Source organism: Chiroxiphia lanceolata, chromosome 2, assembly GCF_009829145.1.
Source record: "Chiroxiphia lanceolata isolate bChiLan1 chromosome 2, bChiLan1.pri, whole genome shotgun sequence".
Lineage (NCBI taxonomy): Eukaryota > Metazoa > Chordata > Aves > Passeriformes > Pipridae > Chiroxiphia > Chiroxiphia lanceolata.
In genome coordinates, this window is record NC_045638.1 from 72,870,854 (window position 1) to 72,897,288 (window position 26,435).

The 26,435-nt window shown below is 38.0% G+C and overlaps 1 protein-coding gene across 5 annotated transcripts in view; it reads left to right on the top strand.

The window, feature by feature from the left end:
• Window positions 1–26,435, top strand: part of ATP8A2 (ATPase phospholipid transporting 8A2) — a 318,786-nt gene that overhangs the window by 43,112 nt on the left and 249,239 nt on the right. For all 5 annotated transcript variants that reach the window (XM_032678118.1, XM_032678117.1, XM_032678121.1 and 2 more), the window contains 14 exons: window positions 2,255–2,354; window positions 2,947–3,045; window positions 3,911–3,956; window positions 6,966–7,006; window positions 8,758–8,831; window positions 12,571–12,640; window positions 13,855–13,982; window positions 15,006–15,117; window positions 15,623–15,788; window positions 18,142–18,269; window positions 19,443–19,520; window positions 21,522–21,610; window positions 22,359–22,403; window positions 23,682–23,757. In XM_032678118.1, the coding sequence (XP_032534009.1) occupies window positions 2,255–2,354; window positions 2,947–3,045; window positions 3,911–3,956; window positions 6,966–7,006; window positions 8,758–8,831; window positions 12,571–12,640; window positions 13,855–13,982; window positions 15,006–15,117; window positions 15,623–15,788; window positions 18,142–18,269; window positions 19,443–19,520; window positions 21,522–21,610; window positions 22,359–22,403; window positions 23,682–23,757 (1,252 nt within the window). The remainder of the gene's footprint in view (window positions 1–2,254; window positions 2,355–2,946; window positions 3,046–3,910; window positions 3,957–6,965; window positions 7,007–8,757; window positions 8,832–12,570; window positions 12,641–13,854; window positions 13,983–15,005; window positions 15,118–15,622; window positions 15,789–18,141; window positions 18,270–19,442; window positions 19,521–21,521; window positions 21,611–22,358; window positions 22,404–23,681; window positions 23,758–26,435) is intronic.

Genomic DNA, 26,435 nt, shown 5'->3' on the forward strand with positions numbered 1-26,435 from the left:
ATTTTTTTCATTAGTACTGCTTGGGCCGTTCACTTTTAGGTCTAAACTGTTAACTTGATTAACTCATATTTTTAAGTCACAAGGTAATTCTGAGATGTGTTTAATTATGTCCTGTATTAAAGGAAGGTTATTACACATGAGACAAAAAATACTTACAGTTGGAAGAAATTAACAAGTACTTTAAGGAAGTAATGTCATTTATATAACTGGACTATGTTACATGCTTTAAGCCTGGATGCATGATTTCACTCAGTTGGCTTAGTTAATAGGATCTGTGTTGAAGTCCAGTCACCTGAAATTTCTGTAAAATATCACACTGGGTGTTTGATTATACATATAATACATGATTCTACTGAGTGGTTGTAGCAATACGAGGTCTGTAGGCTGTAGTGATAGAAATGCTGTCATGTTTCCTTTTATAAGACATCCAGTTAAAGTAATATCTGATTTTCGTGAAGTACAGTAGGGTTTTATAGGTGCTTGAAGAAAAAACTAAGTGATAGATGCATCTTAACTGTTTGGTTTTTAGTTGATCTTGATTTTTTTTTTGTCACTTGCCCCACCGATTCTGCTTGTATCTCATTACTACTTGATTTTTGGAAGATGCAACAGTGTCTCATTAGGTGTCTTGGAGTTGGGGATGGGAAAGATAAGAGGAAAAGGAAAATGGTTAAAGAACATAAGTTGTCTTGGAGAATGTAGTTCTCTAACCTCGTACATACAAAGGTAAGAGAACCCCACTGAACTTAGCTGCTTGTGGGTTGTAGTAAGAGTTTTATGCATAGCAATCCATTGTGAAAGGCAGATTCTGTAGCTAAAGCATTTGTTTATACTAGTCCTTCATGATTTCTGAATAGTAATGCTGTGGATGTTGGTTACCTGAAAGGCTTATTGGTGGTAGAAAAAGGACCAGGCATAATGGAAAGGTGCTCTTGGCACTTCTAGGAAACTTCAGTAAAACAGCAACTGGGAAACAATTTCTCTTTTTTTCTTGAAGAGAGTAACTTAGTGATCCTTGTTCCTTGGAAACACAAGACTTCTTTAAAAATCAAAACCAAACACAAACAAAAAAACCAAAAAACCCCAAACCTGAAACCAAGACAACCAAACAAACTAATACCTCAAAACTCCTGTCACTGATTGTCTGGCCTTTGCAAGGCATATGGAGCTGCAAGTGCTCAGTTGTTAAAATTCCAACTCATGCTGATACCCAGTAGTTATAGTGGGGGAATGTTCAGTGCTAATTGGATGGGGAAAAGTAGGGTAGAGTTGTACTTTCTACTCTAAAAATATTTTTTCCTTGTGCTACTGGATAGACTTGGTCCCTTGCACAGCTCAGACAGGTTCTGCAGTATGGTGTTTCCTTGCACTGTCTCGAAAAAGTATGGAGATAAATGGGTTGTAAGTAATGTGTTCAGAGAGTGAGGACTTTGCAAGATCAAGAATCTTAATCTCTTTTAGGTTTGTTTTGGTAACTTGGCAGCATGGGTGGCTTGCTGTAATTTGAAAATGGAATGGTTAAATCATCATCATGTCATCTTGGAGACTTTTTTTCTGAAGTTGTATTCATGCCCATTGTGGATTTGATGTGAAGAGTAGAAGAAGTTACATAGATGACACAGATGATTAAGTCTAGTGTAGTATGTTTTTGTTTTAAGGTAGAAGAAATAGTAGTTATGTTTTAGTGTTACATATATATGTTTGTTACAATACTTATATATGTAAAATATAGGGGAAAAAACCCAGAAAAAATTAATCTGAAAAAGTGAGTATTGTTCTGAAGGATTATTTGTAGCTGAGTGTAGAGTGGTTCTGAACTAGGAAGTGAGGCATTTTAAAAATGGCACTGTAGAATTTCTCTCGTATTTGACTTTGTCTCCTCCAGCACTTAAATTCCATGTTTTGATGAAGGGTAAGTACCTGATCAAGTGCTCGTAACTGAGATGAATGATTGCCTGTTCATGGTGCTGAAGTTTGTATAGATTGTAAATTCTCTGTTAGTTCATCTGATAATAGAGGTACTGGTGATGAGAGCGGAACTGTCAGCCTTTTGGGTCTGTGATAGCTCTTTTGTTTGGTACAGCTCTTTATCATAACAGAAACAACTTATTTCCTCCATGTTCTGAATATGCCTTTACTTTGTTATCTTTTAATTACTTTCTAATGCTGGCTTTTAGAAGACTACTTCCAGCTTTTTAGTCATGATCTGTGATATTCTGATGAAGTACTAAGATGAAAATTTTCTAACCTGCAGCACAGCCAAGTACAGTGTGGTGACATTTCTACCTCGATTCCTGTATGAGCAGATAAGAAAAGCTGCAAATGCATTCTTCCTCTTCATTGCCTTATTGCAGGTATTGTTTTATTGCTTTGTCTTGTTTATAAATTGAAATAGTAAGGGAATACAAGTTATTTCAGTTATTATTCTTAACTGCAAATAAATTCTTAAACATATTTTAATAGTCATATTAATTAGGTAGGTGTTAGATAATTGAAACTGGAAGACAATTTAGATACTCTTTTTGAAGTAGTTTGTGAAGTCAAGCTCCTTTTTTTCTTATGAAGTAAAAATAAGTATTGTCTTAAAACATGGAACTGTTGACCATAGTGAGAACAGAATGTGTGAATTCTTGTGAAACTGCTTTTTAGATAGTTCGGGTTATCCCTACTTCCATGTGAATTGCATCACTTGAACGCTTTTCTTGTGAAGAGAAATAGAATAAAAGGCAGGTTACAGCAACTGTATCTTGTAACTGTTATGGTATTGTTTCTTCAAACCTACTGAGACCTTAGGCTAGTTTGCCCACTGAAATTGGGTGGCAGTCAGGAACAAATCAGCAAGCTCTGTGTTCTCTCTTCTGAGAGCTTTACAGAAAATTCTAATTTACTGGAAATTAATTTTAAATACAAATATAAAATGAGTATCTCTTTTCCCTCTGTTCACAGCAAATTCCAGATGTCTCTCCAACAGGAAGGTATACCACCTTGGTGCCATTGCTATTTATTTTAACAGTTGCTGGCATCAAAGAAATCATAGAAGACTACGTGAGTATGGTTATGGGGAAGGCTGTGCTCATGTTTCAAAAAAAAAAAAAGCTATAAGATGCCATAAAGCCATGCATCTCTGTAGTCTTGAGTCATTGCTTAACAGCTGCAAAAGATCCTTTTGACTTCAAAAGCTCTGAACTTGACTAGAATTTCTGTAGCCCACTGAGATAAATATTTTCATTACACTTGATGAAAAAGAAAACAGTAGAAATCAGGATGCTTGTTTTTTACCTCTTCAAACTTGCTTATTCATGTTTTTATTAGAAAGACACTGAGTGTGCGATGCTGGAGTCCTGACAAATATGTAGCCTTTTTAGATGGTCTTGAAAATGCAGGCAGGGAGGAGGCAAGCAACCTGAGCACAGAGCATCCTGTTTTGGGGAAAATCTGCACTATCATACTTGGATACCATTTATCAGAAAAAGGTCTTTCTGCTTGCAAAGTACTGATGAATAAAATTATTTAGGTATCAGTCTAAACAACAGCACATAGAATGTGTAGTACAACTGCCATCTAAATATAGTGCTCCTTATTGTTCCTTTTTTCTTCCAGAAAACTGGTTTGAGACATACTTTTTTACCACTGATACAGGTTTGAGCCTGACTTCCAACATGGGTACTCTCAGTTTGAAGTTACATTATACTATTTTATAAGCCACGTAGACTTGGATGATCTGTGTGGCTTAAAAAAACCCCCAACAAAAAAACAAAACCAAAAGCAAACTAATAACAAAAATAACAAAAATATAAAGGCAGAAATGACCCAATGTATCATCTTGCAGTTTGTCTTGTTTTAGCTCTAATGGTTTTGGAATTTGTAATGAAGTGTAATGAGGTGTAATAAATGTTTCGTTTCCTTGCAGAAAAGGCATAAGGCAGACAGTGCAGTGAATAAAAAGAAAACAATAGGTAAGACTAAACACTCTTTAAATACTTAAAGTGCAAATAGTGAATACTTACTTTTGAACAATTCTGTTGTTTTAACAGTCCTGATGGTGGGAAATGCATGTCTTGTGGATTTGGTAGTTACCTGTATTTTAGGATATGTTAGGATTTTACTTTGCAGAATGTTTTAGGCTGATCATTAAGGGTCTGGCACTTAAGGGTGAGGCATTGGGGGGATTATTAGAATTTATAAGTTTATGTAATGTCAAGGTTGTCCAAAGGTGTATAGTTCTCAGGTCCTCTGAGAAAATGAAGCAATTTTCTTCTCTGCCAGACTCCATCCTTCCCCCCACCCCAAAAAAAAAGCCAACAACCCCCTGAAACACTACAAGTTGGTGTCAAAAGAATTTTAAGTCATTTTTGTAAGTGCTGCTGTCCATAAAACATAAGAAGTCTGGGAATTTTGTAGCTTTGCTTTCCTGAAGTGTCACTGAAATAAATTTTAACACTGATATCTACTGAATGCCTGTGAGTATCTCTAATGTATTAACACTCATTGGTACTCTGTACCTGAAGACATCACTTTGATTTTCTTCATCTCCCTTAACCGAAAACCTGTACAGAAAATAGGTAGAGCTTATCAATGGCCACGCTGTGATTGGCCCATGCCATAAGGCAGGTCCATGTTCCCACGTGACAGCTTCTCTTCTGTTCCTTTGTGCAGATCTGCAGGTGAAACAGGAACACAGGGATTTGAACTCTGAGTAGAGCCCCTTCCTCCCAAACACATGTACCTGAAGTATCAAAAAGATAGAGGAACACATGGGGAAGTGAACAACTTGTTAGCTCTATGCTTCAGATAGTCCTGCAAACATTATGCCTGTTACTCTAAGTGAATTTGGTGCTTGAAAATTTGGGTTGATCATTAAGTTTGTATCTTCATCAAAAAGCATTGCCTTACCAGTTCTCCGAGATAATTTCTCTAAAAGAGTCTCTATGAGATGTTTTAAGTGCTTGAAACATCTTTCAAGCATACACTTGAAACTTGTTTCAAACACTGTATTTATTAGTCATTGCAAATTGGCAATTAAGTTCGTGTAGCATAACAGTCCTTGTTATAGGTAATAAGGAAGGTGGTCCTTTCTAAGGTTACAGAGCCAGTTGTAATTCATTTGTAGCTAGAGAACACCTGATAACAAACACTTCAAGCGAAGTTTATCACGGTTACTGTGGAGAGACAGCCTTAAAGAAAACAAAGTATTCTAATGGAGCTAAGTTGAACTAATCACTTGAAAAATTACTTTAGTTCAGATTTTATTTTTTACATTTGAATACTCAAAATAAATTTTCCATCTGATACTTAAAACCATATCCTTGTACTTCTTAAGAGGAAGGCTGAAGAGCTCATCCTTGAGACGTGTATTATCAGAATGAAAAGCTAATTTAGGTTCAGAGTGGGATTAAGATGAATTATATTTAGGTTCTCTGTGTGCCTTTAGGTTCCTCTTATAGCCGAGTGATATCTAATCAATGCACTCAGTACAGAGAGCAGTTGAACTCACTGAGAAGTAGACACCTGCTCTCTGCTTGGTTGTGTCCTGAGCTCCACTGCCTGTAAAGGCCAGTTGCTTATTTCAGCAGCATTTATGTAGGATTTTCATTTATCTTCATGTTTGGTTTTTTAGAGTAGTGGTGTATCTTCAAAAGGCCTTCGCTGTATTAAATTTACCATGGAAAACATTGGTTTGCTTTGCAGAGTGGCTTTGGTATGTAGGAATTAAATTTGCTTTGGAGCAAACTAAACTGAAAGTTCTGCTCTAGGTGAGCACTGTAAGTTTCCATTAGGAGATGGAGCCTTTTAGGCTCTGAGCCAGTGTTTCATATCTTTGGTGGCTTCACGTGTTTGTATATGGAGATGATGTTGAATCAAACCAGAGTAGTTGTAATCCATACGAAGCCTCTGAGCAGCACATTGCATAGATGTAGAGGGCTCAGTAATAACTGTTCTGATGTATTGGTCCTCCCATTGTCAAATAACAGAACTAAGTCATGAGCATTTAATGCTATATGGGGTGCACTTAAATAGTAGAAACACACAGGGCTAGCAAACTGTGGCACAAGTCTGATGGGAGATGCTTACCCTTCAGGAGCCGCACTTGAAATGGCCCTACATGTCTAGGTGTGAGTGACAGCATTAAGTCCTAGATCTGGAACACCAGTACACTGGGTTTTAGTCTTAGAAAGTGTTAGATAGAAGGTTTATATTGAAACTCTTTTTGAGTTGGAACAGTTTTTTTAGGTACTTGTCCTTAATTATTTTAACCAGGTACCTTTTGACAATTAATAATTTATCAATTTTATCCTGTAAGTATTCTAGAGCAGACCTGTCCTTTTCTGTCCTTTGGAGTTAAGCACAATAGAAGGTGCAAAATTGCAACCCAAAAATTTCAATGTGAACTTCAACAGCTGGGATTTTCCTTCTGCTGAATTTGGTCATTTGTTTTCAGCAGGGCTTTGAGCCTGCTTGGCATTTAAGACTCAACCTTACATGGGCCCTTGGTAATGGTAGTGAAGGTGGATGTGTCAGAGTCAAAATATTATGAGTAAAATGCCAGGAATAAGATGAGAAGCGAAAATTCTGTGGTAAGTCATTCACAGATGCTTCCTAATACTTGTTGACAGTGGGCAGTTGACAGTCACCTTCCTTTGTTTGAAGGAAGGTGACTTCCCACAAGAAACAATGCTGCCCATCTGCAGGTTAGCGTGAAATAATGCCAAGAAGAAATCAGGCCACCAACTGTTGTCTAACAGGGGATAAAAATTATATAAATATGAAGGGTAGATTCTTCCTTGTTCTTGGATTCATGTGCTTACAGCTGTAGACAAAAGTATTGTCTCAGCTTCTGAAAAGTACAGCTCTGATCTGTTAGTTCCTGTTCTGGTCAGTGTTTGCTACTGCTGATGTAGTTGTTTTGAAATTTGTCTGAATTGTGGCCATTTATTCTATAATGTAACTTTAAACTTTCTTTCCAGTTCTAAGAAATGGGATGTGGCAGAACATTATGTGGAAAGAGGTAAATAAAACCTGGGGATGGGAGGGAATAAAAGTACCTATTGAAGAATTACTCTTGCCAAAATGAATTCGGAGGCTTAGAATTAATGTGCAGGATGTGAGAGTTTTCTGTCTCTTGGGATGGGGCTGGTGGGAGGGATCCCTTCTGTTGCAGTAGTCAAAATCACCCTGAGCAAGTCACCTGAGTACCCATCTTTAAAACCTAATACTGTGTTACAGTCAAATGCTAATGAACCATTGTGGTTTTGCTTGTGTAGTTAATATGTAAACTGTAGAGAGTATTTTGTTTGTAGTCAACATCTAGAAGAGTAACTTTCACTGCAATACTGTACCTCTCCTGCAAGTCTAAAAGAGTCTTACTTTGCTGCCTGTGCTAAAAGGTTCCCAGGTTTTGAGACTAATTAGTAAGCTGCTTGTTCAAATAAGGAACACAAGCCCTGCTGCTACTGAGGCACTTGGGACCAATGTTCTGTGAAGCCCTCTGCAAGGATCTGGTGAGCTTTGTCTCTAGGACTTGGAAGTTGCTGAAATGCCTTAGGATATATCGATCTAATTGTGGCTCTTAATGCCTTTTAAAGGATAAAATTAGCCCTCTTAGCTAATAGTTGAGGAGAACATGCCCCCTGTTAAAACCTCTGGGAAATGACATCAGTCTCAAGACACCTAAAAGCAATCTTGCTGAAGTGTTAGACTATAGTAGAAACTAAAGATTGCCAGGGTTTGTGGTGGCTTGTGTTGGTTCCTATTCATGCTGTTCCATGTCCTATTTTTGTAGAAAAGATGGTAAATTGATCTTAAAGCTAAGCCTGGAATCTGTTTTTTTTTAAATAGCATTGAGCACTTCCTGAATCGACCTGTGACTGTATCTGCATATTGTCCAGACCTGCATTTATTGTCAGGGAATAACAGTTCTGTGCTAACCACTTTGATCACTTTAAGGCAGACTTCTGATTTATTTTTTTTTTGTGCTGAAATTGATAGGAAATTTATTTTCAGTGGGATCAGAGTAAAACTAATGAATCTGCTTGTTCAAACATGCCATCTGTTTCAATTTGTAAAAATTAATGTATTAGAAGTATTTTAAGCCCATTTCAGACTTGCAGCAGTGCATTGGCACCAAGCAGCCTGATGCTCATCAGGCAAACCTGTTTTACTGTTTTGAGAGTGCTACTTGATTCTTTTTAGAATGAAAGTCCCATGCATGTGACTAATTAAAGGTGGTGTAAAGTCTTGGGCCTTCAGTATTCTAGAGTTCTGAACTCTGCATATCTCATGTAACTATGTCAGGGAAGAACTGGATTATGTTATATATCTGTAGAGATGATACTACTTGCTCGTGGCTAGTACAAGCAGTGTATCTATGGAGAATTAAGGGAAAATGATAGTGAGGATTGGGTGGGTAAGTAATGTAGAGTATGAGTAGAAGAAACTCTTGATACTTGAGGTGAAGTTTAAAGATGGATTTTTTTTTTTCCCCTAGTGGCAAAGTTTTCATTATGTTAAATAAGACTAAATTAAAACCCTTAAATTTGGATAATGGCAGAATTAAAGAAAAAACTAAGTTTTATTAAATATAAGCCACAGAAGTTAACAATTGCAGTGAAAAGTACTCTGACTTTCAAAAGCACTGTCTCTAGCTGTTCTGTGCATGATGCTATTCTTCTGACTGGGTGAAAGAAAATAACAAACTAACATTCCAGACAAGCAAACTGTTTGTTTTTCTTTTCCATGCTACTGTACTCCTGACCACAGGTAGCAGTAGGCGATATTGTGAAGGTCACCAATGGGCAACATCTTCCAGCAGACATGATCATTATATCTACCAGGTATCCAGAATGGGTGTGGAAATGATGTGTCTGATGAACTGAGGTGCAGAGGACTTAAGTCTCTGTATTTGCTATTAATAAAACCAGACATCAGATGGCACTAATTCTACTCCACATCTAAAATGAAATTTCAGCAATGTCAAAACACTGCTTTACTAGGCAATGATTCATGTATCATTGTAGATAGGCTCTTCAAAAAGAAGGCTTCTTCAAGACTTCGCTCTGTGCATTACAGGTACATAATACTATGTATTGATGAGTTTATTGGAAGACTGAAGGTCCTTTACACAAGCTTCATGCAGTCAGTGGCTCTATGGCCTTCTGAGAATCCCTCCACTTAATTAAGGAAGCTTAAGTTTCCTTCCAGTTAATTCCAGAGTGTTCAGCATATTTTCCTTCCCCTCAGGAATGCTTTCTCTTTAAATTATAAATCTAAAAGGCTAGTGTTGTTGGCATCAAATAACAAAATAGCTTTTTGCCTTGTTTACCGCTTGTCTTGGGTACAACGCACATATGGCCAATCTCTGACATGGTAGCAAATAGCCTGTTGAGTCCTGCTTGGTTTAGTTTGAACTATGGGACCACTTTTCATTCAGATATGCTGACAAATGAAGCTTGGTCTTAGAATATCCTGAATTGGAAGGCACCCACAAGAATCATAGAAATCCAAGTCCTGGGTAGGGCACACCAAGAATCACACCATGTGCCTGAGAGCATTGTTCAAATGCTTCTTGAACTCTGTCAGGGCTGGTGCTGTGGCCACTTCCCTGGGAAGCCTGTTCCAGTGTCCAGTCACCCTCTTCAGTGGGTGAAGAATGTTTCTTTAATAGCTAACCTAAATCTTTCCTCACACAGATTTGTGCTTTTGCCTTGGGTCCTGTCATTGGGCACCAGGGAGAAGAGATCAGTGCCTGCCCCTCTGCTTCCTCTTGTGGGGAAGTTGTAGACCATGGTGAGGTCTCCCTTCAATCTTTTCCTCTCCAGGCTGAGCAAGCCAAGTGTCCTCAGCTGCTCCTCATACAGCTTCCCCTCAAGGCCCTTCGCCATCTTTGTTGCCCTCCTTTGAACACTCTGTAATATCTTTATATCTTTCTTATCTTGTGGTGTCCTAAACTGCATGCAGGATTTGAGGTGTGGCTTCACCAGTGCAGAACAGAGCTGGACAATCACCTCCTTTTTACTGGCTGGTGATGCTTTGCCTGGTTCCCTCCCGCCAGGCACAGTTGGCCCTCACAGCTGCCAGGGCACTGCTGACTCATGGTTAACTTGTTATTGACCAGGACTCTGGGGTCCCTTTCCATGGCACTGCTTGCCAGTGTCTCATTCCCCAGTCTGTACATATATCCAGAGTTGCTCTGTCCCAGGTGTAGAATCTGGCACTTACCTTAGTTAAACTTCATATGGTTGGTGGTTTCCTAGACCCCTAATTTGTCTAGGTCTCTTAGTTCCTAAAAGCATTTGAGCGGTACTTGGCTTCTGATCTAGATTCTGTATTGTGTAGAACAACTTCAAGCCAAATCAAGACCATAGTCTGCTTAGACAGATGAAGTTTAAACATAAGACAACATCACACAATATTGTGACGGTAATAGCAGACAGTAGCACAGTGCCTGTTCTTAAACATGTTTCTAATAGATAAGTCTTATGACACCTTGCTGTTCTCCATAATTTTCTCCTGTCTGTGTGCTTTTCAACAGTGGCTGTAGGTTGCTCTAGTCTGTAGGTTACAGTTCTCTTACCCAACCCAACTTTTAAAGGAATTTGTTTTTCAAGCTTCTCTATTTTCTGCTCCATTCTTCTTGTCTGTACTGTTTCTGAGAGGTTTCATTTTTTTCAAAGCTATATGTAGAACTCAGTCTTCTTAAATTGTCACATGATGAAGGATAGAGACATCTTCATTCCGTGGTACACAGTATTGTATTTTTTTAAAACAGACATCAAACTTCAAATAAGCAGTTGTCAACCTTAATATGCAGTGAAGCTAAACTTTGACATCAGTAATTTTCTATTTCAGCAATGAAGAATATTCTACTAAAGAACTTCTCTAATACGTTACACTAAAAAACCCCTCTGATATATTTCTTGTTTGGGTCAGCTTTTTGTTCTACATTAGTCTACTGTTCTGTTCAGCTAACCTGCTGTCATTAATAACCACATAATAATTAGAGAATTTAACCCAAGGCATGTTAATTTGGGAGAAGCTTTGCTTGATATAAATAGCAATTTCTATGGCAATGCTGCTTTACGATTGGTATTATTCTCATGATTCCTTTAAATGACCGTACTAAGTGTCCTCAGTTCACCAGAAAGCTCTGCATGCTCTGAAGGATTTGAATCTTGTGCTTGTGTGTTGATCTTCTGTGTCTGAGCTGATTGTCAGAGGTGAAACAAAGAACTGTTTTTATCTTGACTCTTTTTCCACATAGGAAAAAAGGTGACATCAAATGAATTTTATGTAAAGAATAAATTTACATGAAGGAAAAAACCATTTGAATCCAAATGCAACTTTGTATGGAAACAATTCCACATTTCTGTAGAAATGAGAGGAACTGTATTGCAAAAGGTCTACCTCCTGACCTAAGCACGTCAGCTGTAGTAGATAAGGTATTTGGCAGAGGTAAAATTGGAATCAAGCTGGACTTCATCAGTGTCTTTTCTTGGGTTCAGGTTGCTCGTATAGGAGGAGACAAAGAACAGACTCTAACTGTACTTTTTTAAAAGAAAAATGTGGACAGAATAATCTAGTTTCTTACTGTGTTACAAATGTACCTATCCATTTCTTAATTATTTTTGTCTTAAGGAGCCTTTATTACTGACTCTTCTGCTGATTGAGTAGTTTTGCTGTTAAAGCAGTTTGTTGCTTTGGAAGAAAACTAGTAATGTATCAAGAATATTGGAAGTGATATGCTGAAGAAGCACTTGTTTGAATCCAGACAGGAAACTGATATTCCCTAGCAGCCTGAGAAGACAACTGGCAAAAAATAGTTTTGGTGGTTCCATACAAAATTTTTAAATCTTGAGTGGTATGTCAGGAAAAGAACTGTTAGAAGTACTCTTCCTTATCAAAGGTGCTACTCATGCAGAGCCCCTTCATGTTAGATGTAGATAAGAGCTTATCTAATGGAAAATTCAGCTCTTTGTGCTGCTATCACTAAGGGCAGAAACATCTTTGGAAGATGCAGGTCACAGCCCTCAATCTTAATCTCAATGAACCTTTTTCTGATGCTTAAAAAAAAGCTGTTTTAGCACTGACTTCAGATGAACCTTCACAAGCCTCTCAACTTTAAGGTGACCTTGCAGACGTGGTCTTTTGTGTGTTCAACTCACAGACAGAATTCAATAGCAGAGAGCATTACCCTCTTCATCCCAATATATTCCTTTTATAGTGTTCGATACTTGGTATTTTGTCCATGGTTCTTGCAATCTGAATAAATTTTATGGATTGCATTTCAAAATAATCCACTTCAGGCATCTAAGTTTATCATTACTTGTTAAATTCTTACTAACCCTCTGATTTAGACTTGTCTTTCTCTGTACTTTGGTGTATTACCCTGTTCCTATCCAAAGACATCTCTGTTAAATATGTACTTTCAGCTGACTCTTTCATGGTTGGATACCACCAATATGGTTTTCTGTCTTCTGCAGTATATTGGAAAAGTCTCTTGTGAACTGTATTAGTACAAAAGCAATATACAAGAAGTACTGAGATTTAATATTGAAAATTTTATGCTCCTTCCAGTGAACCACAAGCCATGTGCTATATTGAAACAGCTAACCTCGATGGGGAGACGAATCTTAAAATACGACAGGTAAAACAAATTGAATTTTATATTTGATTTTTTTTCATTTAGGTATTTAATATTAGCTATGAAGCAGCATCTACCTTAACTGACAACAATACAAGTACTTTTTTTTAAAAAGGGATCTCTTTTCAGGTGGCTGTAAGCTGCCTTTTCAACAGATACAAACCCAAGCAACAGTGCATCCTATACAAGTGTACAGAAACTAATCTGGAGCAAGTATTTTAAGCCCTCAAAGACAAGCAGACCTCTGTTATGTTTTGCCAAAGGTCCAGTAAGTGGGATTTAAGTCCTGTACATAAAAAAGAATATCAGCAGTGCTTGTGATGAGAGGTGCAGTTTCTTCTGTCACAAGTGCCGTTCTAGGAGCATTATGCAGAGGCAGAAGCTGAGAAGGACCTTTTACATGCTTAAGTTAATTTGCAGTAACTAGTGGAATGTGTGTGGATCTTTTTCATTTGATTATAATCAACACTGTTGATTATAGTGTTTAGAAATAGTTAAGAATCTTCCTTTTTTCATTAAAAAATTTAGATTCGGATTTTGAAACACAGATTACTTGTTTTTAAAAATCTGTATATTTGCTATCTCTTTCCTGCATTTGTAGAAAGGTGATTTACTGTTGCAGTTCTGCCTAAAAGGTCAGGTCTTGAGTTTCTGTAAGATCTTACTTGCTTCAGGACTCATGGTTAAAATACAAAAATATGGCCTTGCTCTGGCTTGCAGTGCTGCCGTCAAATTCTGGCAAAAGAAACATGAAATGGATCCCTCTGTTTATAGGTGAAAAGCAGTGGAGCACTGTACATGTACTCTGAGATGGAGTACCAATACATTAGATTACACTTACATGGCAGATGAATCATTAACCTTGAGTAGGATTGGAGCATAATGGCTGCAGTGACCCAAGAGACTACACTTAGCAATGACTCTATTTAGCAACAATAACACATTAGTGGAGCTATACTTCAAGAGAAAAACCAGGCCTGTTTATACTGCTTCTCTTCTGCTTCTTCTTGCTTGTGTGCAACTTTGTGCTTTGTGGATGGAACTTTTTTCTTGGTTAAAGAGATCATGTAGGTAAATATAACTATCTTGTATAGAGAGTTTAAATCGATCTTGTTAGCAGGTTCGTATGTGTCCGTAATAAATCTTCCTTACACCATTTTCCTAAGTTGCCTTCTAATAACAATTTTTGACAATCTCTTTTGATTTGGTCTTTGCAGGGCTTGTCTCAAACTGCTAGTCTCCAGTCCAGGGAAGAATTGATGAAAGTATCTGGGAGGATAGAATGTGAAGGACCCAACCGTCATCTTTATGACTTCACTGGAAACTTGCGCTTAGATGGCCAAAGGTATTAACTTGACAACAAGGCCAAAGTCACTTGGTTTGGAAAAACGTTTGCTTTGTTCTTTTAATCTGTAACAGTGAGCACATGCATATTTTTACTCTGGAAGAGGAGAGTAATAATTAATAATAGTTAATCAGAGCATCTGCCAGTATAAGATAATATAATTGTGTCTTTGTATGGAGCCTTCTGGTTGTTGTGGGAGTCTTGGTTTCTTTGTAATTATGGTGAATTTTTTTTTTTTAAAGATACATGTAAAGAGAAGGAGTTGGGGAAATAATAGGGTTTTTTAGGGCCTTCTTGTTACACAAGATATACAGAGGAAATAGAAACCTGTCCCTTCCAGATAGAGCCAAAGGCTGCACCAAGGTCAGATCTATATAGAAAAATGATCCCAGAATCTGGAGGCTTTATCAGTGTGACTTTTATTTGTTGCAGCTGTTGAAAGAAAAGTACTTAGTACTTGAATTCACAGATTTTGAAAGGTCGGTAGGAACATACAGGTTTCATTTGGCTGTACCTCTTTTCCTTCACAAAACCTGTATTCTTTGGGCAACTCAGCTGTGTAGTGACAGATGGAAGAACAGCAGATCATCATTTGCATCTCACTTAAAATCATGTGGGTAATACAGTTTTTCCCAAATGCTTGTGTATTGGTGTATGTGATACAGTGTGGTTGGAGTACATAGTCTCTTTGCAAGTGTGATGCTTCTCTGTCCTTGATGCGAGAAAGAAAGTAGTAGCCAAGGTCAAGTGCAAGACAGGCTTATGTCTGCCACGTAAGTTCTCAAGTTTTGGGTAATTAGAACAGCTCCCTTGTATCAGCTTTGCCCTACTGTGCTTTAGCAGGAAGTAGACTTAGAGAGGTTTCAGTGCTTTCTTCAGTTGTGTGGACAATCTAAGGTCATTGTATTACTTTCTCCTCTTTTTTTTCCCCTCCCCCCCTCCCACTGGGGTGTAAGTCTGAAGGTAGAATTACTGTCCTTAGAGTGTTACCAAGAATTGAAAGATATACTTCTTGCTTTGCAGCCCAGTTCCTGTTGGGCCAGACCAAATCTTGCTGAGGGGTGCGCAACTGAGAAACACTCAATGGGTCTTGGGTATTGTTGTGTATACAGGACATGATACAAAACTCATGCAGGTAAAGTTTTTAAGGAGATTTAAATATAAGCTGGTCATCTTTCCTGTATTCTCCTTGTTATTAATTCGATTTTATGAAATGCTTTGACTCATTATAGCTGTTAAAGACCTGGAGGCCTTGACGAATACAAGGGTACTGTTGTATTTGAGTTTGCATGTGCACATATGTAAACACTTACTTGAAGTATTTGAAAGCAGTTGAATATGTAAGAACTAACTTTCATCTTGATTTATCTGGTAGCTGGATGACATTTAAAACTGAGATTTAACAGCTGAGGACATAGTAAAGACCGTGAAGTTGATTAGGTTAATACTACTATTACCCTAATGGCAGGGAGTGCCTGGAGAGACCAGCAATATGTATGTGTTGCTCACTGCTGCTGACCAACAGTAGATGGGCAGGAAGTGCTTTAATGACTCTGAAAATAAAGACTGAGTTTGCCTCTGCAATTTTATCTTGTATAAGCCATTGCTAGGCTCTTTTTTCTTTTTCTGCTGCTGTTTAGAATTCAACCAAAGCACCTCTGAAGAGATCAAACGTGGAGAAAGTGACCAACATGCAGATCCTGGTTTTGTTCTGTATTCTCCTGGTAATGGCCCTTGTGAGTTCTGTAGGTGCCTTATTATGGAACAGAACACACGGCGAAGTCGTCTGGTACCTTGGCTCCAACAGTGAGTATGCAGGCATTGAGCCAGGACTGTATCAGACTGTAGAGCCTACCAGGCTCTTAGCTTCATTAAATGAATGCATAAAATAAGAAATAGAAAAAGAAGAAACAAAGCCTCTTTGCTAGCTTTTTGATGACCTTTTTTTTTTTTTCTGAGAATGGGCTGGTGTAAGTGAACTTGCCAGTGAGGCTTCTGTTAATAAAACCTTCTAAAGGTTAGGTAAATATCAGTGGGCTACCACTCAGGGAACAGGGCAGAAACAGAAGAGGGGCAGGAATTATTACTGGATATCTGGTGTTCCCATTCTTTCATCTCTGTGGAGATACCATACACAAATCGACCATACCCATATTATCATACCCAAATTTATTCTCAGAGGAGGTCACATACTGCTGCCTTACATGTGTCTGACTGCATGATAGACAGTATCAGTCTCATGATGCTGACTTCAACTTGATACTTCTATACAGTTGCAAAGGATTTCTCTTAACTTTTTTTCAGTCAGAAATGCTGATCTGCTCTTTTATAGGAAACTTAAATGCTAAATGGTTAGGATTCTTATTTATTGGATAAAGTTTCTGTCTTTGACTCCTGTTATTTTGTTGTGAGAAAACTGATATTTTAGTGTGTTTATTTGAAGGGTTTTGTTTGATTTCGTTCACAGTCCTTGAACTTATTAGTTCAATATCAAAGACAGACATGAAGAATGAAGTGCTCTCCAATAGACTTCCATTTTGAGGAGGTTACATTAGCTATAAAATGTTGTTACAAGCATCTTTAGATGCAGATTTTAAAACAGTTATCGCAAACTGCAAATGACTTGTCTGCTGATGATTGCAAAACAGATGGCAAGTGTATACTGTGCAGTTTAAGAGTTGCAGTTGTGTTAGTAATGAAAAAAATCCCATAGGAAGAGCATGGAAATGCCTCATTTTTGACTCTGGGTTTTTGTAGTTGTAATGTCTTCTACTAGTGGTGTCAGCAACTTTCAGAGTTTCTTCCCTGCCCTCCCTGTTGTTTTTTAATGAGTAGGTTTAAATTTGTGCCTTCCAGTGGTGGGAGCAATACTGGAAAAGGTGAATTAAATGAACTCTTGAACTTGTAATATAAAACCTGTTCAACTTGAAATAAACTAGGATGACATAATAGTCTGTATAGATGCCTTTTTGTAAATTGAATGCACAATTTCTATTAGTTCTGTAACTGCCACACACAGGAAAGACACTTTTTGAGGTTATGCAGGTAGATATTAATTTTTTGTTAAATGTCTAATCTCTGTAAAAATTGTATTGGAAAATGTTTCAATACCAAGCAAGTTTTGACTTAGTGTAAACTTACCAAAGATATGGAATTAGGATGTACTCACACTTGGAGGTGCCTGTGTCCAGACTGATCTTCACTAGGCTTCAGCAATTTTCTCTGGGTTCTGTCTCCTCCTAGTTGTCTCCCTTGATCTTTAATTAACTTGTAATGCTGAAAACCCTGAGTTATGAGCTCTGACCCCATTGTGCTGGATGTTCTGTGTGCTGACTGTAGTGCCTCCCTAAGCTTCTAGGAAAGTGAAGAGCATACAAATGTGGAGACTTTGGTTGCAAGGAGAGGCTCTGGGCAGCACCATGAACTGGACCTTTCATCCTTTGTCTCTGCTGAGCCTTGTGCATTCCTGCTGGCTGTCTGTAAATGCTTTCCTTTCCCTTTTAGGACCAGTTGTGATGGCAAACTTACTCAGGCAACCTGCCCAATGTTGTCACCATTAATAACAGCTTCTTTGCTTAAGCAGGATGCCCTAGTTCATTTACTAGGTGTCTGTTCAGCAATCGGTTGTTCTGTTAGATTTCTTTAGTGTGGGTAACTTCTCAATTCTGACAATGATGTCAGACTTCAGAATTAATTTTAGTGTTTTTTTTTTTGTTTCCTAACTCCACTGAGACAAGTAGGCACTTTCTGAAAGATAGTTATATTACTAGTGATATTGGTGGCTCTTAATTGGGCAGTTGACACATCAGATAAATCTCTAAATTTGGATTATGGTGGGAAATATTGTACTTCTCGCCATCTGTTTAGCAAAAGTTTTTCAGAAAGTGTTCTGTTCTTTAATATATAGCCTCACAAATCTTGCCCTTCTTCACCTGGCATAATATGCTGTGTATTCAGGCATGTGTTCTGTGGGTGTTTTATATATATACTATTAAAATCAATATTAAAAAGGCCCTTATACTAGATGTCAACACACTTGCTGATTATTTTAGCACTGCTAAATCTGACTAGGCCAACTGCATAAAGATGATTGCCCCTATACTGTCCCTGTACCACTCAGACTTGTGTCTGCTCATGTCCTTTGTCTTTCGGTCCACAGAAATGCTGTCTGTCAACTTTGGATACAATCTGCTGACATTTATAATCTTGTACAACAACCTTATTCCAATCAGCCTTCTGGTGACATTGGAAGTTGTCAAGTTTACTCAGGCTCTTTTTATAAATTGGGTAAGTAACAAGAATGAATATATCTCGGTTCTGGATGTTGACATTTAAAAAAAAAATAACACTTAACATCTTTGAGACTTTTAATTAATTTTCTGATGCAACTTTTGGGAAAGGCAGGGGAAAGCTCAAAGGATTTATTCTGTATCAGTTCTGTGTTTCACAGAAATTAAAAGCTTTAGTCATAGGAATATCCCCTGTGCAAATGATGACTTGTATTGTAGGCCTTTGGGATGAGAAAGAAGTGTCAGGTTTTGGTGAAGGAGGTCTCTCTGCTGACTCATGTTCAGTAGTTATCTTTTGAAAACTCTTCAGTACCTTATATCTCCTCTCAGCCACAGCAGAGGGAAAGACTAGACTTTATTTGAAGGTGTGATATTGCTTTTTGGTTTCTTTGGTGGTTGTTGTGGTTTGTTTTTCTTAATTTCTCTGATATGGATCGTATTTTTGTAGGGAGAGAGGTTGGTGGTGCCTTATGCAACCAAACAGTCATCTTGCTCTGTTGAGGCAAGCTTTGACTTCAGAAATGTTTTTCTCTAGTTGTGGACCAAAAATACTGTAGTGATGTCTCTTAAGCTGAACAAACCCAAGAGGAATACCTTGTGCTGGTATGCATTAATCCTTGGACTTTCAGTAATATAGTAGGTTCCTAAAAATACAAGTAAATGAGATCTAATATGTCTGTTCCCTGAGCTGCTTATGATGTAGGAGAGACGCTTTTCTGAGAAGTTGCTTTGGTTTGTGTAGCAGCTGGGTTTTTTTACTCACAATAAAATGTAGTAACAGAAGGAATTAATTTCATGAAACCATTCAAATTGTCTTTTCAGGCATAAATGTGGCTAAAGCAACTGATTGTTGTAATTGAAGACATGTGATTAGCATGGCTAATGCCTGTTAAAACTTCCTACTGTACTGTGATTTTTTTTTTTCCATTGCATCTCTAGTTTGTTAACTATCTTTAGTTAAATCTGGCTTTTCTCATGTACATGTAGTATGGAGGTATGCTTTGGAAAGGAGGCACCCATATTCATCCTGGGATGATGTTTGTGTCAAAGCCTTCAGAACCTCCACTAATGGCATTAAGACAGTCAAAACAAATTGGAACTGACTAAAAGAATAATGAGTATTTCAGTGTTTAATTTTAATAATATAGGTCTAATTTTGCTCTCATTTCAGGACATAGATATGTATTACCCTGAGACAGATACACCTGCAATGGCCAGAACCTCAAACCTTAATGAGGAACTTGGGCAGGTAAGACAACATTTTCTTCAGTGTCATGTTAGCGATTTATTCTGGCAAGATGGAAGGTATGAGAGCAAGCTGTACAAGTCTGCTTTACTCTATTGCTCCGTGGCTCAGGTTAATGGGACATGTTTGTCATTAGTCTGAGTCTTACAAGTAAAATGATGAGATACTGTAGGATTAAATTTAACATAGGCAGCTTTATGCTTGGGAACTGAAACTGTTTTGTGTGTTCGCTCTAAACTGACTTTTTTTTCCTCGAGGGTGTTGGGGAGATGATCTGCATTTGTGACTGTCTACACCACAACAGAATGTATAGAACTAAGCTTGGCTTAAGAGGAGGCCAACAGCCTCAGCCTGTGTTCTTAGTTCTTGATGTTTCTGATTGCTTCACAGAAGATGGAGGTTAAAACAATACAGTTCTATTCATAATTTATTCTGTGCTCCTTCAAGAATCTAGTTTTTCAACAACTTGTAGTTGTTGTAGATTTGTTTATTCTACAAATGACATTTCTTCAAAATAGAAGGGCTTCCCAAAACAAGCTTACTGGAAAACACAGTGTTGCTATTGGAGTTTTGTAGTACCATTGAGAAATCCTAGCTTTTTTCCTTGACCATCAGTCATAGGTCTTTAACTGAACCTCATGAACTTACTAATTGTGTGATTTGGTATTGAAGACAATGTTTATACATTTAATGTACATAATTTTTTTGTGCTGCTCAGCAGAGTGGGAGTCAATGTTCTTCCTGTTTAAGCTGATTTGTCTTTTTCTTTGGAATGCTAAATTTGATTTGTATTCAGATTACTTTGATGTGACCTTAACCTCTAAATTATGGCACTATTTTTGTTTGAAGTGAAGATATATGACATAATGTATATTCTTGGCCCATATGTTATTTTCAGAAATTACTTGCTAGTGATTCTGTGTAACTAGACTGAGTTTTTTGATTCATTAATTGAATTACCTGTTCACAGATGCCTTTAAAATTTTTGTTTTGTGTAGAATTACTAGTGGCTTGAAGTTCCTCAGATGTTTGGGTACCCACTTTGACTTCTAACTCACATAAACTCCATTCCCAATGCTGTATTCAAGCAGCAGTGTGGAGCACAGCTAAAGGATCACCTAATTAGTAGTGTAGTGCACTGTCTTGAACTGAATTGCATTTATTGAGGAAAAGCTTGTTCAGCTCCAGGCAAAATATTTTGGTCTTTAAATTGTTTAACTCCTATGCTAGCACCAGTGTTGCTGGTTGAAAATCATACGTGGTACAGAGATATGATGGTGGTATTTAACCTGCAATTATTTTTGGTCTGTTGTAGCCCACTGCAGGTGGGAACCTTGAATCTGCTAATGCTCCAAGATGTCATGTTGCTGTGTTGGAGTGGCCTCCAAGTTCTACCTGAAAGTCACTAGTTCCATTAAGGGGTTATTAGTTTGGGCATTGCTGACTGTGGCTTTGTGTCTTGCACTTGAGGACTGTTTATGACTGGATACCAGAAAAAGCAGCTTTTGTTTGACTACAGGATACCAGTTGAACATACCCTAGCATATTTCTTGCACTTTACTGCTTATGGGGGTAAAAGCACCCCAGACACGTTCTCAGTGATCTTTGGAACGTGGAATTTCTTCTGTGTGTTAAATTGTATTGACCTTTCAATAGTCTTAATAGTCTTTGTTTTAATTTCCAGTCTTGCTCTTTGACTTCAGTACAGCTGACAGATTTGTTGAATGTCCAGCTGGCACAACCAACTACATCTGTAGTGACCACTCTGGAGCCTTGGCAATTGATACCTACTATTTGAGCTTTTCTACATTTAGAAATCAAGAAGAATTAATGCCATTGAACAACTTGCCTGATAATTTTTCTGTGGATCTGGTAGACAAACCAACCTGTAATAAGCCTGCATGGGCCAATATTGTGACATTGAGTAATATGTTTCTTAATCTGTTTTCCACTTTAAGTTTTGTAACTTTACAAGTTGAAAACTAGACTTTTTTTTTCTTCCAGGTGAAATACCTGTTTTCTGATAAAACAGGCACTCTAACATGCAATATCATGAACTTTAAGAAATGTAGTATTGCTGGAGTGACATACGGGTAGGTATGACACTTTTAGAAACTCTCTAGCTTAATGTGTGCTTACTACTGGTACAGACTTTTATACTGGAAAAGGATTAGAACATTCTGTTCTTCAGTTTGTATTTTAGTGTATTTTGTGGTCTTAATTAATAGTTTTCATTTTCATGTCCTGCAGCACAAATTATGAAAGTCAAACCTGTGGAGTACTTTACATGAAGTAAAGGCAACTTACTTCCTAACTTACCTGATCATAATTTAAACAAAAGCAGAAGTGCTAAATAACCTCTGGCCTTTCAAGAGGGAAGAAGCTGCAGCCCAAGGGTAGCAATTATTAGTCATGTTTCTGTGACTTGTTCGGATGAATCAGGATTTTGTTAGAATCGTGTAGCTCTAATTGTAGAGTTTAATATTCCTTGTATAGGTATATCTACTTCACGGTTTTGTTCTACTTCTGTCTAAAGGATCCCTTTGAGTCATGCCAGTACTTCTTAGCACTTGGCCTTTTGAGTCTTGAATACTAAATCTTTGTATTTGCTTAGTTTTAAATGGGTAGTCTTAAGTTTTCTGTGCAACTTAACCTTTGAAATTCATGCTAACTAAATTAGATATCTCAAGAGGCAGAAACCTTGATTCAGATGTATGAACAGCTGAACCTATGGTTCCAGCATATGTTTTTGTGTAATGACTCATTGATCTTCTTTTTTTTTTTTTTTTTTCTTTTTTTACCAAAGTGGAATAAATGTTCTCTTCTTTTTCTACCCCTCAGTCACTTTCCTGAGCTGGAAAGAGAACGCTCATCAGAAGACTTCAGGTAAATATATTCCAGGATGTTTGTGCTCTGTATAGCAAAGTGGGTACAATCTATATAAAGACTTTCCAGTTTGGGGCTGGAAGAAGCCCAAGGGAGCAATGTGTTTGAGTAAAATGGTCTTTCAGTGGGAGCCTAATGCAGAGCTGGTGGGTGATGATGGATCTTCTCTGCATAAAGAGATGGCGTGCGAAGGGGGTGAGGAAAAGGCAGCGGTTGGGGTGGCTTGGATGCTAATGCAGTGCTTATTTATAAATGTAGACAGTCAAGTTAAAAGTAAACTGCTAACCTTACCCCCTAGCTAGAGACTAGATGTTACTCTTTTTAATCACTAAGTTCAGACATGACAAGGGGAAGAAAAGGGACTTCTTTATTAAAATGCTATGTTTTAGTAATCAAACTGGGAGAGAGCTTGATGTATATAGGTGTATCATGTCAAAAGAATCCTACTCCTTTTCATTCAGGACTTTAATGAATAGAGGTAATGGGTCTGTCCCATTCCATAGTAACGAGTGAAAACCCGGGGGTGTAACAGAGGTGTCAGTGTAGCACATTTTGATTATCAGGAAAAGGGGGAAGAGCCAGGGAGGACTGACATGGAGTTGAGTGGCAAATATAGGCAAGAAGTGAGTTCCCACCCAAGAAACAGGTAAACACTGAATGCTGTTAGAAGAGCACTTGCTTAATGAGCTAAGCTGGGCTTCTCCACTGACACAAATAGTTTTTGTTATCATCTTTTAGGAAGGTGATACCATGATAGGTTGCTACTTCTGCTGAGATGTAATTTCTATTGGTGCCTCTTTTCTTCCAATATATTGCTGTTTCTTTTCTTTCCCTGTACATTTTTTTCCTAGTCAGTTCTGTGGAAGTTTCTTTCAGGTACTTATATGGACTACTCAGACTTAAAATCCTCCAGGGTCAACTTGTGAAGCAGAACTCTGACTAGGGAGGGAGCTTAGGGATATTGAACTTTTGATCTGTTTTATAAGCAAATTGGTTTGAAATCCATTTATTTCAAGTGTGCTTAAAACTGTTTTTGCAACATCTGTCCCAGGAGGTGCATTGACACTTGAATCTTCTCAAATACACTGTCAACGATAACTGTTTCTTGCTGCTGCTCGTTTTTAGCACTTTCTGCATTACTTACATGATCTTTTCACAATACTTTCAAGGGCACTGGAGTCTTATTTTGTTTTTTAAACTTGCTTCCTGAGAAAATAGTTGAAGTATTAAGGTTGGCAATGTTGTCGCTTGTTTGAATATACTTGTTTTGCTCTGCAGCCAGCTACCTCCTTCCACGAGTGAATCATGTGAATTTGATGACCCAAGGCTGCTGCAAAACATTGAAAATGATCATGTAAGTCTACTCGTTGAATATCATGCCTCTTAAATGCCTTATTCTAGGCCTGTCTGGAATTGAATGCGGATCAAATCTATTTGTGTGATGAAGTCTGCTCCATGAGTGTGTCATGCAAGCACAGAGAGGATAAAAAGGAATCAAAATAGCTCCCTCCAACGCCTTTCTGCCCACTTGTCTTACTATTGAATTAAAGAAGCAGTGGCATTGATATGGATACCAGCTACCTATAGAACAGCTTCATATATGCTGTCGTATATGGAAGATAATGTTTTTGTAGCAAGTAATGATAGAAATTGTAATTGTTTAAAAGAAAAAGTACTGACTGTTCAAACATCTGTCCTGTTAAAATATTGTTTTTAACAGTAATCTATAGCATTAGAAGGTGGTTCTGGTATGAGCCTTGCTTTAAGTATTGCAAACGGAATTTCAGTTATGTAAAGGATGTAAGGGATGAGACTTAATTGCAAATCTAAGCTTAGCATGAGGCTTAGTGATTAGTAATTTTAGCCTAAGTGGTTGAGTCCTAAAGGGTTCTAGTCTTTAGGGTGCCAGTTCATTGTTTATTCAGAAGTCATGTGGCTATGAAGTGTCGGACTGGACACCAGACAATTCAAACACTTGCAAAAAGCATGACCCTTGTTCTCTGCAGGCTGTCTCTCAGTATGGGATCTGAGCACTGGCAAGCACAAACTCCACCAGCTGATTGTTCTTTTTAGACAATATAACTTCTGTGACTGGGCTAGTTAACTTTAGTTAACTTTTAGTTATGAGCATCTCAAATGTAGTTGCAACATACTGTTTGTCTGCAGGAAAGCTTTGTTTTCTACTGTACAGTACTTAAGAACTTGAAATGCAGCATGGTGTAAATACCGAAATGAATTCTTAATTACTTGATGTGGCACTACGTATTCCTCATGGTGATGGAGCCTAAAGATGGCTGCTGTGCTCTAACGTACGTCAGGGTGACCCTCCCAGTACAGTGCACTGGTTTCCTATGTGGCTTTTGTAATCATGTTCACTGGAAGGGTTTTCCACTGGACATCACTTGCAGCTAAGACTTGGATATCATCCTGTTCCTCTTTGTCCTGTTTGTTCATTTATAGCTACAGTTATGGCTTGTGACAGTTGCTGACTCCGGGTATTTGTTCAGGTTTAGGAGTAGGCTGCAGATAAAGCTTGCTGGCTGCTGTATAGATAAGTGCTCTGGTATATTTTAATAGACTCAGCAGAAGGGACATAGATCAAATGAGTTGTGAGATGAAATTTCTCATCTAGCCTTGAGATGGCCCCTTATTTTTGGGCTATTTAATTATTTGATCTTTTCTGTATAGAGTTTGTACTTTGGGAGATAGAAGAAATATTTGCTGTTGTAGCAGGCAGATAAAGAACTTTGGTAGCTTCCTTAGGTGTCACTTAGTCTAGACAGCTCAGAAGTCTTTGTTCTTTACATGCTGAACGTTATGTATCAAGCTTCCTTTTGGGTGGGAACTTAAATGGATAAATACTGTTGTCATTGCACAGCTGACTGTTGGGCTGAGCACACAGACACTGGGAAAACTTCTGGCTAGTAAGACTGAAAATGTGCCTTGTGTAGGCCAAAGATGTCCTTCAGAGCCTGACTGTACTGGAGGAATGGATGGTGATTTAGCACAAGATGTGGGAATGCAAGGGCTACATATGACAGTTTGCTTGGCACATTCAGGTGTATTTGTCAGACTGTGTCAGTGAGATTAGGGCTGAATTCCATGATAGTGGTAGAGGGAAGGGTCTTTGTAGCTTTTTTGCGTTTGGTCAGCTGCTAATGTGCATAAGATGCTTCTTTCTGTCAAACTGCATAGTGTCTTATTTTTTATAGCTAATAGATAGCTGCAGACGCCATTTGCAGATGTCTGACAATTTCTACTCATTTAGTGAACTGAGGTGATAAAACTGAAGTGTTCTAGCACAAGCTGCCTAGTGGGGCTAGGTGGTATTGTACTTAGTTGGGCAATTAATTCCCTTTAAACATTTGACCTTTCGCAGCTGAAGCTTTAGGTGTGATATCTACAAACTCTTAACTGCTCATTGCTCTGGTCTTGAAGATTTTAGGGTTTTTTTCAGTCCAGTCACAAGTGTTAGTTTAGAGCTGTCTTAGTGCCAAGTAATTTCCTTTCCAGGTTGAAAATAAAAAATTATGTACTTATACTCTCGAGACTGTCTTCCATCTGCTAGGAAGATTTTTAGCATCCTGTGTCACCTCTAAATTTCATAGCTCTTCTGGGCCACTGGTGTGTAAGGGCTGACTGATGGCCAAGTTCACTCTTGAATAGCAGTTCAAGAATTATTGCCCCATAGGAAATGTTCCAAGGAAAAATAACTTGTCTTGAAAACATGTGGAAGTTTCTCTTGCCTGCTCTGGGATTTTAATGTGGAAGAAAGTACCTAGGTTTGTCTGCCTGTGCTTTTTCTTTGGAACTGGTTCTTTTGGATGAACTCTGAATGATGCTGTCTTCTCTGTATAGAGAAAATGGCATAAACTCTTAGTCTAGTAAGAAAAGATCAGTTGCTTCCTAAGATTAGAATGAATGTTTGGTGAATACACTAGGTGGTCTTTATCTTGGTGCTTGCTAGTTGCATATGTGCTATGGAGATGCAAACCTGTTTGATGTGGGGTTATATTTTACCTGATGATAGGA